At 40.0% G+C, this 18843-nt stretch overlaps 1 protein-coding gene across 1 annotated transcript in view; it reads right to left on the bottom strand.

Moving 5' to 3' along the window:
* Nucleotides 1-18843, bottom strand: part of TEDC1 (tubulin epsilon and delta complex 1) — a 77081-nt gene that overhangs the window by 20035 nt on the left and 38203 nt on the right. Inside the window, exons 7-8 of the mRNA XM_085300299.1 lie at nt 7290-7376; nt 522-734 (exon numbers count right to left, since the gene is read on the bottom strand). Of these exons, the coding sequence (XP_085156425.1) occupies nt 522-734; nt 7290-7376 (300 nt within the window). The remainder of the gene's footprint in view (nt 1-521; nt 735-7289; nt 7377-18843) is intronic.

Genomic DNA, 18843 nt, shown 5'->3' with positions numbered 1-18843 from the left:
AGCCAGCCTCCATTTTGCATATCTTGCACTCAGTTTTTTCTCTCGCTTTGCAGGTTTCAGCTCCCTCAGTTATTTCAAAGACTACTCCCTCAGTGAAAGGTGACAAAGCTCTGGCCTCTCTCTTCCTCCTTTCCCTGCAAATACTCATCTTTTCTCACTATAAATATTACTGATACCTCCAACCTGATGCCTCTGTCCCTTCCAAGGGCTGCCATGATTTCCTCTTTCTCTTTGCTGCAACCCCTATCCTTTGATGCCTTCTTTTCTTACAAAAGCAGGAACACTTACTGTGTTTCAGAACGATGTTTCTGTGGGACAGATGCCTACTTTGTGCTTGAAAGAGCACCTGGCATGCTCTGGGCATAAAGAGACAAGTAATTGTAGACAGACATCAAAACTGCAGCAAGGTTGCTACAGAGCAGCAATAGTGAGGCTGCCCTAGGATGGACTATAGCAACAGAACTGAGAAATACAGGAGCTGAAAAGGCTCTTGGGATCAAGAAAGCCACCTAAAACCTTACCTTCTCATACCACGCAGACTTACGATGAGCTACAAGCTCCTGCAGTTGGTAATGGACAGTCATTAGATCTCTGGATAATCTGTCAATTTTCCCCGTAAGACTGTCAGCCCAGTGGCAGCAGGAGTCCACCTCTGGTAGTGTGCTTTTCATTGTATGAGCATCCTGGGGCTTGCACATACTTCCCTCTTCAGTCATATTATCTAATACAGTTTCCTAAGGGAAAAATAGTAAAAGTTACTAGTAAAAGTTTTTAGCACAAGCAAAAATGGATTTCCCCTTTTGCCCCCTTATCCTCCCAGTAATTTATAGTTATAAATGCACTGTTGCCATTTCAGGATACAGTTTTGAAATTATTTTAGCAAATAATCTCTTCAGTTAATTCCAATGTATTTTTAAGTTAATAACAACATATGTTGCTAATCTACCTTACTCTAGGAAGTACTGCATACTGTGCGCTACTCTCCACTGTTTTTACTAAAGTATGAGTGACACTCATGAGACAGAGATCATCTGCAGAGGCTCTAGATACGCTGCTTCTACTCACTCTCTGCAGTTCGATGTGCTTTTATGACTTTTTGAGACAAAGTGATGACCAGCACAGAGATATGTACTCACACTGTTCAGGAGAACCCCATCTGCTATGTGGACAAAGTAAGTTATAACACCCACAGGGCGACTTGTGTCCATGTAAAACTCTACAAAATGAGCAACTCCTGAAGAGTCCCAGTACTGCTGTGCAGTAGCTCTGTCAGCTCTGTTTGAACCTGAATCACACAAATGGCTCTGTAACTAGTTCTGCAGCCGTTTTCCGAGATAACAACAGTTAACTGAAACACTGCCCCACCCTCCACTCCCCCCCCCCCAAAAAAAAAAGAACAATTAGGTTCAGAGTCCTCATTCCTTGAAATACATGTACCTATGCACTGTGGTGCTCACAGTATGAAGAAACACACTGTTTTCAAGCCAGGATAGCATAACTAAAGCACCCAGGCCTCCTCACTCACATAGTATTAAATATTTATTTTCATTTTTATAAGAAAGTTTGCAGAAGATATCAAATAAGGAAGGTGGTAATCTCTTCTAAGAACATGGCTAGAATTCAAAATTATCTTTATAAATTGGAGAAATGATCTGAAAATAGTAAGAAGAAATTCTGCAGAATTATGCAACAGTCTACACATGGGTGAAGAAAAATCAAACATGTAATTAGTGGCTCAACAGCAGCACTGCTGGAAGGGATGTCAGAAAACCACACAGAAGTCCCCAATGTGATGCTGTTAAAAAAACCCTCAAGTATCATTTTAGGAAGTATAAGCTCAAGTCTCTGTGCAACAGAAGAGAGCTGACTGTGACACTGGAGTACAGGTGAGGCACCTGAAGTTAAACACAAGACAAACCAGACAGAAGAGCCCATATGGGAGCAGCAACAAGCATCAGAAGTTTGAAGGATGACCTACCTATACGAGGTAGGGAAGGACCACTTTTGTTCAGTCTGAAAACAAGGACTGGGGAAGCAGTGACATGCTAACAGCCCTCATTTAGATAAAAAGTTGCTTTAAAAGAGGATGGGAATCAACTTCTCTCCCTCTCTCTCTTTTCTCTGCAGGTAGGTTAAAAATTGACTCACATTACAGCAAGAGGTTTTACGGATCATTATGAGGAAAAACTTTTTAAGGTAACTGAACAGCAAAAAACATCCTATAAAACCTCCTTTCTCAGACAGCGTCAGCATTGCAAGCTGTCACAAATCACTGCTGTGACAAGCAGTTTAGTGTTGACCACAGGAATGGTTTGTGGTGATGCAGACATGCTCTGGACACACACAATTTAATGGACTGTATTATTACTTCCATAATAGCGCCTGGAGGCGATTAAAAGAGACTCACTCCCACGTACGTCCTGTCTAGGTGCAAAGGACAGGAGGGCAGTACAAAAGGGATTTAAAAAAAAAAAAAAAAAAAAAAAAAAAAAAAAAAAAANGGCCAAAAAAGCCATGGCTGGGTCTGGAGACAAGGAGAAGAGAATAAACCAAAGTGCAATATACTTTCATTACATAATTAAGAAAGTTTCTTAGTTCTTGGAAAGCAATCAAAATTATACAGAGCTTTTTCTTTTTTTTAATTCATGAAGTGAGAGAATCTTAAAAGTAATATTAATCTATTAGAATTACCGCACTCACTCCAGTTGCTGCAGTTATGTCAAACTCTGGCCTATGGCAACTGGTTTGTCTTCCTTTAAATGTTACATTTAAGAGCCAATACACTTGCCCTTTAAAGCCAGGGACTTGTGCCACAGCCTGCCACTGAAAGAAGCACTTGAATGCCTCCTACAGAAGCACAGGGCTGGTAATGAAGTCCCTTGCTGATTTCATGGAGTYCGTTTCATCCTCCTTTTTCAGTTTGCTGCTCTGCACCTAGTGGAGCATATGTGACTGTGCAGAAGAAAAGGGTCGGYTGAACAGTGAAGAACATGGAGAAAGGAAATACAGAAAAACGAGGAAAAGCAGGATGAAAGGAGGTCGGGGACRACAACAGGGAACAGATCTCTGTACCCCGACACAGGGGCAGGATAAGCATAAGGCACAGGCACACACTGCCACACGCATTAGTAGCGGTCTTTTCCTCACCATTTTCACAAAAAGAAAGYGGACTAAAACATAACCAAAGCTTTCACAAAATCCTATTAATGGGGAGTGATCATGAAYTCCCAGTTGCTGAAATTATTTATGCTCTCCTGAGGTTGACTACAGTACATTAAACTTCAAAGCAAATTGGCCCACTTCCTACGATGAGGAAGTGAGGAGGAGGCTGTGCTTTCAAGACCAATGGACTAYGTAACCTCATACTTCTTCTGATATAAGATACAGCAAGCTGAATGTAGCAGTCTTATTTGTAGCAGTAAGTATATTTAAGGCCACAAAGTAAAATTCAGTCYTCCTTTTTCAAGTTTATCTCAGAATTTATGAAGTTCTCTACCTGCTCTTCATTTGAAGCTAAAACTCTTACATTTCGGAAAATTGATTAAGATTTTTCTTTTCTGGTACTTAAAAATGTATTCAATATGTTTTGATAACATAACTGAAAATAAACAATATCAGACTTTAAATTTGCTAAGGAAAACTTTAGATTAGCAAATTTTAGAACACTAGCTAGTATCTATACTTAGCAGTAATGTCTGCTTTATAAAATACAAAAAAGTTGCTTTTAAAAATAATAACATTAAAATCATCTGACAACCTAGAAGTAGGAAGGTACGGAAGAAAATGCTCTTGACAGCTTGCTGCACTTGGAAAAAGAAAATGAACTGAGCATGCAAAGATGCAGACCTCACTAAAAAGCTRTCTTCCTACAGGCATGTGCAAGCTCAACTGCTGAATCAGGCAAAGAGAAGTCTGAAAGACTTACTGATTTCAGATCTTTAGCTGATGGATCCCTAGCAAGATTGAGGAGCCCAGTCTTGCATCAAGTCTTTTACATCTTCCATTTGCAAACACTGAAGGATGCACTAGTAGTTGTGGGAAAGTCCTTCCGATTCTTAAGATTTAATAATACTTTTAATATGCTATAAATACCAACGTTCATCAGCACCTGAGCCAGACATTAGGTTTCCCTAGAGTTTGTAAAGGCACAGRTAATTCTTGGGAGGGGCAGAGGAAAAGGGAACGCTTTTCCAAAAGTAACTGCAAGTGAGCTTGTAAACTGATGGCCACTGAAAAGATTATTCGAGGGGGGCGGGGGGGAAGGACTCAGAAATATCATTCCAAATAGCACATACTCTTATTAAAAGACACAGTTCAAAAACTCAAAAATCAGAAAGTAGCAAGACTCAGACTGCTTTTTTAGGAGGATACATGACAAAACTCTCTGGAGGAAATGTGATAATACACCTATCATCCCTTCAACCTGAGCCTCTTGCATTTAAATATTTATAGCAGAACTCTAAGTCAATACTTTATTCAACCCAACTTTAGGTAATAGTTCAACAAATACTTTGTTGAATCGCTCTTGCAGGAACAATTGCTCACACTCAAGTGTTCCTCCTATTCTTTCCTAGGAAGGATAATGCTTTAGAAAGCAACTTTGCAGCAAAGCAATTTTAAAACTCTGATTAAGTAATCTCTTTCACTTATCATTAAATCTGCTTCCTTCCCAGAATTTTTCCCACTTATATTTGTGAAAGYGAATCTAGTGAACCTTTACTGTTCCTAATTTAAGACATGCCAAGCTTGTCAAATGCATTAATTTTCCCTTTTGTTTCACCTTCATTAATTTGTCTAGCTCCTCATTCTGTGATTCTTTAAACTTAACCCCCGGACACTGCTTTTCTTACAAACCTCGTGCTCATCACTGTGAGCACAGTGCCTCATGATTCACTGGTCCCAAGAATCCCATTGCAGTTGCTGTCACACATCTTGTTCTGACCACAGCTGAGCTGGGGTTTGTTACCCAGGTTCCCAGTCTCCAGTGCTCAGCTAAGTGCTCAGTATGGCTCAGTCAAAACAAACCAGGGCAAGGAGAGCACTTACTTTTAAAGTGTTTCAGCAAACCCTAATCATTCTGCATTAAATGAGTTCAGGAGCTATTGCCAACATATGTGAGGACAATATTCTACCATTCTGGACAAGCAGGCATGAACACCTGCAGGCAGACTGATAAGCCCTTTGCCCAGAACAGCATACACAACTGCTGCTTTCAGTTCTTAAAATCATATGAAGTAGATCAAGTTAKTATCCCTATTTATGAGTGACAAAGTTTTCCTCTATTAATAACATCAGGTAGCTGTTGCATTAGGACATGTTCATGTACATTAGACTCTTTCATGTCTAAAATTATATTTTATAGTACTGAAGAAGGCAGTTCTCTATCCACGCTGACTCTGCAGATTTGCTGAAGAATCACTTCATTCTTCTTCCTGGCAAACAAGAATTTGTTCTCTCCCCCTGCYCCTGCAGTACTATCAGAAGATGCAATTCTTCGGCAGAATAGGGCAAAAGAAACCATCTGAAGCAAGGACTGGGAAAGTATTGATGGAATGAAGGCATTAACTCAGACCATGGCCTGTGTGATCTTCTGGCTGCTACTGKCTGGCAGCGTAATTCCACATCAAGSACCACCAACTCTGTCACAACAGAAAGGCAGACAGCATCTGAGCCAAAAGGTGAGCAAATGGCCGCGTCAGGAAAGTCAGAAAACTGGTATTAGATTAAGTGATAAAAATTGATTTAGAGAAAAGAGCACATCATAATGGGGCCARGTATATCAGAGTTCTGTCAGAGCAACATGTCTGATAATTAAGGAACTCAGACAAGACAAAAGTTAGGATAAGCGTAACAAGAAGGAGCAATGCATCCAGAATAAGACATACTCAGCAAACAAGGAGGAGGGCTGCACAGTAGATACTAAACTTCCATCAAGATTAAAACATTTAAGAACTAGAGTAAGGAAGCTGTATCAGGAATATGTTACTAACACTCCCCACAGCCATACAGAAGAAGTGGGAATAACCATGCAAGAACCATCCCATTCATCAGATCACCGATGCAAAATGTGGGTTAAATGGAAAGACAAAGCTACTGAATCCTCAAAGCACATCTCATTCCCATACACTCTACAGCGTGCAAGAACACAACTATCACCAGCAAAATGAAAATGGCAAAATCACCGTACAGCCTGCTCTACAAAAACACCACTGTACGCAGCTCTGATTTAATGTGCTGGTCAGKTTTTTTTGCAGATGTTTATTTGGGACTTAACTCTAGGACACACTTGAACACCCACAATACTCCCCACACTGTGCAACATGTCAGGGGCTAAGGTTTTGGCGGGTACACTAAAAAGCCATTGCATTTGCAGTTACATTTTGCCTGTATGACTTTGGAGCCAGTTCACACCATTCCAGTGTTTATACTTTGTAAAGAACCTTAAGACAGTAGATAAAAAAAAAAAAAAAAAAAAAAAAAAAAAAAAAAAAAAAAAAAAAAGACCACTAATGGTGATATGCAGGTCTGTGGATTGGAAGTATTCTTCAAGACAGGTGAGGTAATTTTACACTTCTTTGCCTTGCTTTCAGTGTAGGCAAACAAGGCATATTGGCAATTAATGGTCAGCTCACTGATGCTCAAAATTTTTTAAATTCATACAGCTAATACAGTGTTCTGAAGGATTATTTTCAGCAACTGTAAATGGGCAAAACTTGTACAGAGAAGTGAGATGGATGTTACCATTTACACTCACTTGAGAAATTGTAAGATGCACAGAGGAAGGTTTATTGATTTTCTTACGATCGTTCAACATAGTTGAAGGGGAAATCTGCAATTTCAACACACTATTTGGCTGGGAAGAATGAAGTTGTTTTCAATATCTGCTGCTTGCAAATTCAGTTGTTCTCAAATCTGCAATAAAGCTTAGAGTCTGCAATAAAGCTTCTGAAGAGCCATTTAATTTTAACAAAATGTACACTTGCTATGTTTAAAAAAACATTAAGGAGACGAAGATCAGGCATTTTCATTTGTGTTAACTGTATGAAATTTTGCTACTCTTCCCTGCAACTCCTCATCTTAGCTGGGTAAGTCTTACTGAAAAAAGAGTGATGAACGTGAACTRCGCAGGTATACTTTACTTTACCAAAGGCTTTTTTCTCTTTTTCTCAAAATCCTGTTAAAGAGATGTTTTACAGCACGTATTTTTGTGGGAAGCGACCTTTGGAAGTAGTAACCTATTTGTTAGATTCGAGAAAGGTGCACCCTTTAAAATCAGTTTAATTCATTACCATCCACTGCCAATAAACTTGTTCCAGTTGCTTCCACTCCAGAAAGGCTTCTAATTGTGTTGTTTCAGACTCCAGAAACTGTAATAGCTACAGAGAAGGAAACAAAGGAAAGAAAATTAGGTAACATTAGTCATTTGTGAACTCAATGAAATGTATGTTTGATCTGAGTTATAAAAGAGATCCCCATAAGAGAGCAATATTATAATTTCAGAGGTATATGGGACACCTAGTGTGTTATTTCATAGGACCATTATAAAAACAGCTGTGCAAATGCAAATGAAAACACTCATTTCCCAACATCGCTGATTATTCCTCACCCCAATCATACAAACATCATCAGCTTCCACGTACATATGGTTTCCATATTTTTTTGAGGGATCAAAGGGACATAATTCAGATACGTTAAGGCCTAGATGCACGTACATCTTTGAATCTTGCATGCTTTTTGATCACCAAAATAAATTATGTTTCTCCAAGATTACTTTCTTGACCTACCCATTCACTCACATTATCCAACTTCTAGGGTCTAAACACCACTTTCTCTTCCAGGACATGCACAGCCTTTTCACTTGGCTAAAACTGATGCAATTGGTCTTTAATTTTATCACCTCAYGCTCAACAGTAATAATACCAACTGTAGTACACAAGTATTTCCACTACTCCAAAATATCTTTCCCAAGTTGCTTATACTCATGGAAAGAACTCACAACTCCAGTGTCTCATCTCCCACCTGCCCCCTCCCCCAAACCTTTCCTCCCTTATTCAGATCACTAACTGAGATGATCTCTGATGCTCCAAAATAGCATGAATGAACTCTCTAAAAATGTTACATATTTCACATAGCCAAATCTGTCAGACCCTTCACACAAGGAATCCCCCTGCTTACTTGAGGGCACTTAAAGAAGCGAAAGGGGTTGCTCTAGTAACACAACTTACAAATATATTCATATATGTACACACACACACACACACACACACACACACACACACACAATGAGCATGTAGGCACACATACGCATACAGAAAAAGACAAAGATTCCAAAACTAACTACAGTATAACTGTATCAGTAAAATAAAAATTTTTGGAAAGAATGATAGATGAACTGATCAGGTATAAACAGTTACTGCCTTTATCAATTTCAATACTGGCTATTTATTTGAAATGAACAATTTTAACACTAATCTGACACCAAAAGCAACTTTTTAAGCTTACACACAAACAGAATATGGTCTCAAACAGGACAATCCTCAAAGAGGACTAGCAGATACTCAGCTAAACCTGCCTTGTACAGACAACTATCTATGCCAGATTTGTTGGTTTTAATTACTTACTACATAACATAGAATTGAAATAATTRTGAAACATGAATTGGCTTTCCAATTTTATTCTAAGGATGTAACTTGAAGATAGAGAAAGAAAGGTACTCTTGCAAAAGTAACTGCTGGAAATTATCAGCAGTTCAGTCTAAAACACTGCTGGATCCAAAATGTAATCATTACATATTTATTCACACAAGTGACACTTTGCATTACTGTTACTGCTTCTACTAGTTTTGAGATCAGCTGGTATTAAAAAAAAAAAAAAAAAAAGTGGCCTCAAAGGCAGAAAAATAGGTTTGTCTCCTTTTTTTTGCTCATAGATACTTCTACAGCACAAATGACTACATTACAGGACCTGATGCTGGCAGCAAAACCCAGCTGAAGAGCTGATTAAATATTCAGGCAACAGCTAAGTTGCTTGATTTTAAAGCAGCTTTGTAATGTGGTCAYGAGCTGCATACGACTGCAGTACACACATCTTGTGACAGCTAAAGAGAACATAAAGATGGAATGGGGAGCTTTTTTCTTTTTTTCCCTTTTAAGTCTTAAAAAAATTCTTAGRAAAAAAAATAACTACCATCTCTAGTTTTAGCCTCAAAAGAGGAGGGCCTTAGTGCTGAAAAGACAGCCATTTGCTTTCAGATCACAGGTGAATGACTTGATTCTGAAACTTTACCAAAYGTATTAGCGAGCCGTTGGAATAAACTGAGCTTCACAACAAACACAGCTTTTTGAGCAGTCTCCTAACCTCAAGCCTTTCAGGATTTGTTGTTTGTTTGTTTTTTAAAATGCTCTATTAGTCATGCACTGCTCAAAGAGCTGGGAAGCTCTTCTGATTCTGAATCTTCATCTGATTCACCTAGCTATCATGTCTTTACTTTACACTAAGATACGACCATCCTTGGAAATACCTAGCAGCCAGCAATAGTGTGCTAGACTCTTTCAGCCATAAATCAGTAATGGGATGATTACACAGCTAATCCTAGGAGGACAGTTTTTTAAACTAGCTGGAATGCTCCGTGACACTGTCAGGCTGCCTGCAATAGCCAACATTTTAGTTTCTACCCTTTGAGACTGAAGTCACYGTTTCTGAATTGCAAAATTTTGTGCCATCCTTTATACAGCCCCTGCAAGACTGTGCTGTTACTGCAGCACAGAGAATAAAGCAGAACACAATAAAAGCTCATGTTCTACAAATATCCTTGAAATACCACAGCAAAAAACATAAAAACAAATAAGGGTTCACTGTTGGAAATAAATTGTACACCTGCATGCCATTAATTTGATCACATGGCCAGTCTCCACATGACCCAGAGGCAGCACATATCTCCCACATATCTGCCCCTAGCAAATGAAGAGCAATCTGTACCAGCCAGCTTCCTTCCTCCCCAACTTCATCCTTTACTCAAGCTTCTTTTACTTAAGCATTTCTTGTTGTTGAACTACGCTACGCGTTTGGTGACTATGAGGCCAAAGGCGTACTTCAGCTTAGGAACACTCCTAGCCACAGCAGCTAGGCTGAACGTTACATCTGCTATTTCAGCTGTATTTGCCAGTGGGAGAATGAAAGCCCAGGTTGTACCTCTGCATTTTTCCAAAATCCAGTACTCTTTTCTTATTCATCTAGTGGCAATAACGATTCAGGCAGGGATGCCTTTACGTGTGAYGAGCAGTTCCACTGCTGCTGCTACATAAGCATCTCTAATGGAAGAGGTAACTCCGCAAGCTGCAGCTGAAACTGTCTCCTCGTTCTCATTGACCTAAGGACCCAGATGTAGCTGTCCCTCCTAATGAAATTTAAAGACTCACATCTGCAGAAGGGCACTCGCTTTGTCTCATGAACTAAGAGAAGCAGTAAGTCAAAAATAGTCCTTATGTGGGAATCTAAATGATGCTTAAGGATAATATATGAAGATTGTCTTTCTCTCCACACAAAATTAAGACAAGAAATCTATTTCCCTTTTTTTCCTAGAGGAAATTATTGCCACAAAATACTTAGACTGAGAGGAAAAGTAATGACAAATTCAAATTKCCAAGCTCTATGGAGAAGCAATTCCGTAATGAACGCCGAGAGCAAACACTTTGCCRTAACAACGTTTCTAAACCACTGTAAAGAAACGCTCTCTGGCGCAAGTGACTTGCGGGCAATAGGTTTTTTAGAGAGGCTAAACTGTGCTTAACTGAGATGCCTCAGAGCACCTTGCTGGGAACCTTCCAGTGATGCAACTGAAAGCAAACTCTGTGAATAACATGCCTCTTCTCTGATACGTAGGGAGAAACAAGCATCCAGCATTCGGTGTAGTTAATACACCTCAAGAATCTTTGGAAACTTCAATTTCAAAACACGTGAGTGACATCTTCTAGGTGGTTTTGAATACTCAACCATAGGCCAAAGTTCTGTTCAGTATCTACATATCTAACTGCTACAAAAACATCATTTAAACACATCTATAATTACTTTTTCATATTACTCATTAGCATATTGCTAAATCATTGATGCCTGCAGAGTATTATAGAAATCAATAGTTAATAATTTGCTGCATCATGCATCCTTTTCAAAAGCTAAGTTCCAGACAGCTCCCTGCAACAAGTATTTAACTTCTGATGTGCTCAGGTCATAATTCAGCTACCACATCTCTTGCAAAAGTATTTTAAAACAAAAACTGCTCTGCCTAAATATCCAGAAAAATCATCCTATTTTAAGACTTGAAAAAAAAACAGGCTTTCAGCAACAAATTATGTTTCCTGGTTCGGAGACAAAACCCTTTGCTGATTCATCACTTACTCACATATGACTGTAGATAGCAAACTTGCACCAGACTCCAGATCACTGCAAACCTCTCTCCAAACGCCAACTTCTCTGAAGCACGATTTGAGGCTCTCTCAATTAAGATACAGTTGGAATGCGCTGGCTTTTAAGAGCTCAATATGAAAACTTATATGGAGAGAGTATCAAGAGACTATTTTGTACTTTTATTTGCTTAACTTGAATTTTGGAAAGAAGAATACAAGTCCCAAACATTTAAGAATTGTGGGAGAGAAGAAAAGCAGGGAAGTTCCTTCACAAGAAGGCAAAGGAAAGCAGTAAAAGAACTACTGGAAAAGTTACACAACTTACATTTCCAGAAGTAAACCATAATAACTGAGATTAGAGAGCCTAAGAGACCTAGAAAAATACTGCATGCGAAAATAAATAAATAAATACAACACAGCTTCATCTCCTCCACTACCAATACAGGAATCTCTTACCAGAAGCAAGCCAACCTTGACAAATACGAGTCTTTCACAGCCAGAGGATAGTCAGATTAGGATGGCACGTACTCCCCGGCTTGCGTATTAGCAGGACTAATTCTGGCACTTTCTCACCAAAAAGCAGAGGGAATCCTGATATAAGAACCAAGTCAGGCTGGGAAAGAAAAATAACACTTTCAGCTGACACACTCAATGCTACACGATTCAGTTCCACACTATGTTTTCTCTAAAAACACAAAATACAAAATGGAGCAGCCTTGAGTGGACAGTGTAATTCTAGAWGCTTGAAAATGCATGAAATTCCAAAACTAGACATAAGAGACTGATTTCTCCACTCATCAACACCAGGTTTCCTTATACCACAACTCTAACTTTAGTGACTTCTCAGTTCTACATTGCTCGGAGGAGGGAATCAAACCGCTAGTTAAAAACTTAAGTGACAAAGATCGTCATTATAAAACATAATTGCTATTTTGAAAGGATTTACAAAACAGCTGTTTAAAATGAAACTGAGAGAAAATGCAATTTAAAGCAAATAAAACGAAGTATTTGGAACATTAAAATTATAATACTGCTTTCACATTGCTAGGCAATGAACTGGAATGTCCTAACAATTAAATTCACTTTCAGAGGAACAGGCCCATGAATTTAGCACTTTTCATTTTTTCCCCTAAGGACGCAGCATATATTAAACACAAGGCCAAAAAATAATAATCAGGAAAAAGATGACTGAAGTGTGAGTTTTATACTTTAATGACAGAGATCAAGATAACTGAGAATGAAAAAGGTGAAGTTCATTTTCTTCCCCAAAGGTATCACTGATTTTGGGTGCATGGTTTGGCATAACTGAAGAGCCAAATTTTCAGGCAGTACTAAAAACCTTTTGCTGAGCATAAGCTCAGCTAATGCACATCCAGCAGGTACCAAAAAAAAAAAAAAATCACAATTTACTTGAGAGAAATCTCAGCCAAAAAAATTTCAAAAGACAACATTAAATTTTATCACAGTACTGCCTGACAGCTGTTCACACTCTCCTGCTATCCAGAACTCCTATGTAGCTGGTATCAAAGAAAGATCATTACTCATCTGCTTTTATTCAGACTGTTTCTATACACAGAAAAAAAATTATACATATTCAGTTTCTTCTTTTTCCTCCTGTATACTTGCCCATTTTCCTGTATTTTTAACATCTTTCCTATATAAATGGAGATCAGAAAAATACACACAGAAATAGACAGAAACAGAAGCTATTTCCATTTCACTTTTTAGCCTCCACTGAATTCAGAAAGGAATGTTACATTTTTGAACTATTCCCATATCTGAGTTTCCTCATTAGGTTTCCACGCTGCATGTTATTACACTGCGAACAAGAGCTAGTCACGAGATCAGAAGTGCATGTGCGTACGTGCGTGTGCACACGCACATATGCGTTACGATTACCAACTTCAGCAGGGGAATTTACCCCTTTAGATTTTCCCCTTGCCCTTTTATTATTCTGTCCATCCTTGCCACCAGCTTATTATATCCACCTACTGGGTCCTTCCTTGAAATCCTTATCCTGCATTTGACAGTGAATAGATAAAAATAGTATCCTTAAAAAAAGTCTAAGAACRTTTCTTTTTTTAAAACCAGCCAGTATGTCAAACCCTTCCTAAGCCAAGGGMTTTTAACTCCTTTTTCTTCCCTGGAGCATTAGGCCTGTCTCTTAAAAATAAGAGCTATGTAACACAAGTTCTGCACATCGGTCATGCCTTCACCCTCCTGCTGGGATGTCTCCTGCCATCACCTTTGCCTCCTGGCAGGTAAGCACCAAGTGATCTTTAACCTGGGACTCAACCAGGTTTCCCCAATGCTGCTTCAAGGGACTGCTACTTGGGGACAGAGCTGCTTCCACAGACTGCCAGGGCACCATCAAATACGCACCRCGACTAGCACTGACATGTACAGCATCCATGGCAATAGAAACCCAACCTCTGAGCACTAACAAATACAAACATTACATAATACTAGCTGTCACCCAACAACAGAAGAAGAAGTGTGAATAAGAATGGCATTCACCCTGAAGACCCAGCAGCACGGAGAATTACCACAAGATGTTCATAGCAGTTAAATAACAAATGAAAAAAGTTATTCTATATGCAGATTAATCTAAGCTTGCCAATTTGATATGAATACAATTTCTCCCAATCTAGCTCTTCTATGACAAGGCATCATAACCTATCATGCATGCAGGTATTTTCACACATTTTAAAATGTGCATGATCAACGAGACAAACTACTAATTTAAAGTCTGCCTCAGCCTCCCTTATGTCAATTCATTTCTCTTGCTGCTCTCTTAGCATAGACTTTTAAATTAAGTGACAAACATACTTAAAAAGAACCACAAATCTTAAACCACTTGCAAAGCATGAGTAATGGCCGATTTTACAACTCTAATTCTTTAGCTACTCAGAAAAACAAAGATACCTGCCAGCAGAGCTAAGTTAACATTATGGGCCAACTGCATGCTAAGTTTAATTTTAAAAAGCTATAAAAAGCTCTATCAGTCTCCTTCCAATCTGAGCTGCATGCTCACCTTAAAGAACAGATTCCAGTTCAGTGTGACCAAAGCCACTGCAATGCATTAGTTTAACTTCTTTAACTAGGATTAGAGTGGAGATTGCAGTTGCCTTGTTTTGCCTGGCTTTCCAGGTGGCTTAAGTGTCTTTTCAATGCAGCAGTGGACTTGACTGAATTGAAAGGAAGCAAGGCTGCCGTTTTGCACTGAGAGAACAGAAGAGGGTACCTATCCTACCATGCACTGTTTTGGAGAAATCCATTCGGTCCAAGAGCTGTAAATTACAAAGTGGGGCTGTATTCAGACATTCGCACAGAGTCCTACACAAACAGGCTGAGTTCTCTTACTGGAGAATTGAGACTACTCATCCAGGGAGTGCTTAGTGTCCAAGTTAACAGCAGTCCCAGCTAGGGACCATAAGATCATCCTAACTCTGTAGCACTTCCTGATCAGCTTTCACCAACAGCCACATTTTGGCAAAAGAGAAAAATGACAAGTCTAAAGTCTATTTCCTGCCCAAGCTTTTAACTGATTTCTCTGGATAAAAATAGCAACATTAATGACACCACAAGCATAATGCGCAGATGCTCTATACTCTAGTGGTTACTATTAGCTTCATGGCTATTGTCAGCTTCAAGGTGCAAGTCAAGAGATGGGTTATGACTTTAAAAGCTCTTATCCCGAAGAATGTGTTTCTTGAGATTTAATTTGTTCCTTCAGGGTCCAATATCTCAGGTAAGATCTGAGTTGGCTTGGGCCAATGAGACCTTTTGAAACTCCAGCACCAAAGACCAGCACCAGATAAGCCACTCCAGCTTTGAAGTCTCCTGCCTAGGAAGATCAAGAGGCCACATGGCAAAGTAGTTAGAGATGCTTTTCACAGCACACTTGCTCCTGAACACCAGCCCCTACTGATGCAGCTGCAAACAGGAACTTCGTCATTCAGCTAAAAAGACCAGACATAACGCTAGTAATACTTTTCCCTGGGCCTGCACGACACCACAGGGCCTGACTGTCTTCACTGTCCTGGCCCAAAGCACCAGCTGAGCAGGGGCAGCTTGCTCCCATCATTGGCTTTACTAACACTACCCAATGCTAACTGATGATGAGCCACCTCAGCCTTGTCTCTACATTGATTAACTCTAGCTACTTTGTCTCAGGTGGAATTATTTTATAGCATGCCAATGTTATTGCCTGCTAGAGCATATAGACTCTGTTAAGTAGGGCAAAAAACAACCAAAGGTACAAAAGCAGAAGTGAAACTCTGTGTCATCCTATCAGTTTTGCTGTCTCTGGTAATCACAACCAACTGTTCATATCAGTCAAGCTGGGAAATGCAGTTTCTGCTTCACTACAGCACGTCTACTGTATTTCAGAGATACCTTCCTTTCTTGCGGTGCAAGAGACTAGGATATTGCTGCTGCATAGTCCAACAATTTATGGAGTCCGTGATGAACCACTGCACCATTTTTCAAGGACCAAGAACGCTACATGCTTGGTCAATAAAATGCACTAAGTAATAATTCATCCAAAAAAATGGTGATGGCAACTCCAGAACTGCAGCTCTATTAACTCCTTTTTTTGTATGGTTAAGTTTAGCTGAAGGCAATATTAGTGACAAATTGCAGCCTGGGGAAATTTTCAGATCAAGGTAATAATGCCATGAGGTAGAATGATTTGCTTTAGTGTTGCTATTTAATGCTGCCAGTTCTTCCAATGGGACACTAATTGCAGCTAGAGGCCACCTTGTTTAAAAAAATATCTAAAGAAATATTTTAGCACTAAAGCTGTCTGGAGTAATAAAAAATATAAAGCATCTTTCCCAAGAAGGGGCACTGGGAAAGTGAAACTGGGTAGAGTTCAACTGAATGATTCAAAGCTGACCATAAGAAACAAATGAGCTGCTTGTCCGCTAGGGAGGYTGGTCTTTCGATAACATTATCAGTTGCTAAGTAGAATCATGTAGATGAGTAGGGACCTCTGGGGGTCTCTACTCCAACCTCTTGCTAAAGTGAGGTGCTCAAGGCTCTGTCCAGTTGAGTTCTGAATATCTCCACCCCTTCTCTTGGCCCTGTGCGAGTGTTTGGCCACCTTCATGGTATTTTTTTTTCCTTATGTCTGGCTAGAGTTTCTCAAGTTGCAATGTGTGTCTGTTGTTCCTCATCCCTGAGCACCTCTGAGAAGAGCCTGGCCTTGTCTGCTCTATACTCCACCCCCGTTCAGTGGTTGCAGAGAGCAATAGCATTCCCCCCCCCGCCCAGTATCCTCAGCCCTCTCTTGCCCAGCCTGAACTAACCTGGCCCTCTCAGACTCTTCTCATACACCTTGTGCTCCAGCCCCAACTACCTTGGTGACCTTCACTGGATTTGCTCCAGGATGTCACTTTCCTTGCGCTGGGTAATCTCACAACTGCCAAGCAGAGGAGCAGGATCCCCTCCCTCACCTTGCCAGCTGCMCTCTTGCTAACACAGTCCAGGATGCCATCAGCCTTTGCTGCAAGGGCACRCTGCTGGCTTTTGAGCAGTTTGCCTATTCAGATCCCTAAATAGGGTTTTTTGATTGTTTGCTCTCCCAAAGCTGCTTATTAAACAGTCTGCTCCCAGCTTGTGCCACTGCAAGGGGTTATCCGATCCCAGATGCAGGACTTTGCACTAGCCTTTACTGAACTCTCTGAGGTTCCTTTCAGCTCATTTCTACAGCCTGTCGAGATCACTCTGAATCGGAGCCCTGTCCTCCAAGGCATTGACTGGTACACACAATTTGGAATTGGCTGCATCCCTGAGGGATGCCCCTAACAACCAGCCATCAGTTTGAGTTCAGTGGTCTAAGCAATTTTGCAATTTTCAATTATTCACTTACCTAGACTATCTCTAAACAGCTTGGCTACAAGGATTTTTCTTTAGTGATACCCAGACACCAGCACTTTCCCTGTCCCTATATGGCCTCTTCAGAGTTCTTTAATTGCGTGTCTCTGCCTCCTTCTGTGACAGGATACTTCATTCTGGTTTGAAAGGGAACCACCAGCAGGAYCTGAGGAATCTGTGGAGGTGGAAAGTGTCTGTCCCAGAGCAGGCAGAACTGAATCAGCTAGTAACAGCAAGCATCAGATGTGCAGAAAGCCACCAGAAGCCAAAGAAAGTTGCAGGAAAGGAGAAATGCAGAGGAGGTTGTTTTGATCACACTCATTCTTCCAGATCTAAAGCAGTTTAGTCTCTTTCTGAAGCATGAGGAAGAGTCACTCTATGTCTTTCTAGCCTCTCTGTCCTCCCTAAATTATCACTCTCATGGGTACATTTGCCTCTCCTACCACCAAACCCAAAACTCCACTCTGACCTCAGCTGCTTCCTGCCAGCAAGATAATTCCAGTTCACCTTCCACTCATGGTCTGGAAGTCTGGATCCACTTCTTCCAGAGAGAAGCTAAAGCCTGCTGCAGCAGCACAACAGGGAAGAGAGAAAGGCTAAGGAGCAATCCTCACCCAAGACACCTGTTCCAGTGTTTGCCCCAACAGGAAGCCAGACAAAGCTGCATCATCCAAGGGYAACAGTATTCATATTTAATCTTTTTTTCAAATTCATCTCTTTGAAAATTTGTTTGCATCTGCCTTAGAAATATCAATATATAGTATTTTGCATAAACTGTYTCTCTTGCTTCTACAGTGCCCAGCTTTCTTAAAAATGGATCAGGAACCCAGCTACAAGTAAACACCATACAAAAGCAGTTTTGAAGCTATATTTGACCTCTGTAACTCTTCCTGATTTAACATCTATGGTAAGAGTTGTATTGGCTCTGCCTCACTTTTGCAAATTAATACCTGGCCCACTGTTTCTAATAGGTCTTAATAACTACTACAGCAAACCATGTCTTGTATGATAAATGACAGCAAAAGAACTGAAAACCAATTTTCTGTGGAATTTAGGAAGGAAAATGACAAGGCAACCTACAACCTCCTTCTCTGGAGTGAATCATAAAAAAAAAAAAAAAAAAAAAAAAAAAAGCAGGGATAAAATTCTTTGTTCTTCCCATGCAGCATGGGGTGAGCAGCACATGCTGTCACTGGCAGCTTCTTTGCTTCCTTAGCTCATATTCTGTCCTTGTGATGAAGTATGAGAAGGAGAAATGGTATCTGAATCATCAAGAGGTTTTTTTATTTTATTTTTAAATTATCTTCTCAGTAGCCACTCTCCTACTCTATAGGAAACACATAACAACCACCAAATCATCTCATTTTTAATGGAGTATTTACTGTTGTTCCAGTAAGGAGCAATTTACACGTACACGGGCAGAAGCAGCAAAATAGGGGAACAGTTTTCTCCTGTTTCTACGGCCTCCAATGTACCAAGCATGAAACCAACATGTTTTTCTGGGAGAAAACTAACAAAAGTGTTCTGGTCTTTAAAGGTGATCTAGGCAAGCCTGCTAAGA

This window comes from Rhea americana, unplaced genomic scaffold (genome assembly GCF_003343005.1).
Source record: "Rhea americana isolate MKP2758 unplaced genomic scaffold, rheAme1 scaffold_162, whole genome shotgun sequence".
In the NCBI taxonomy this organism is placed as follows: Eukaryota; Metazoa; Chordata; class Aves; order Rheiformes; family Rheidae; genus Rhea; species Rhea americana.
Note: the sequence above shows the minus strand (reverse complement) of the source record. Positions and strands in the feature narration are given on the sequence as shown.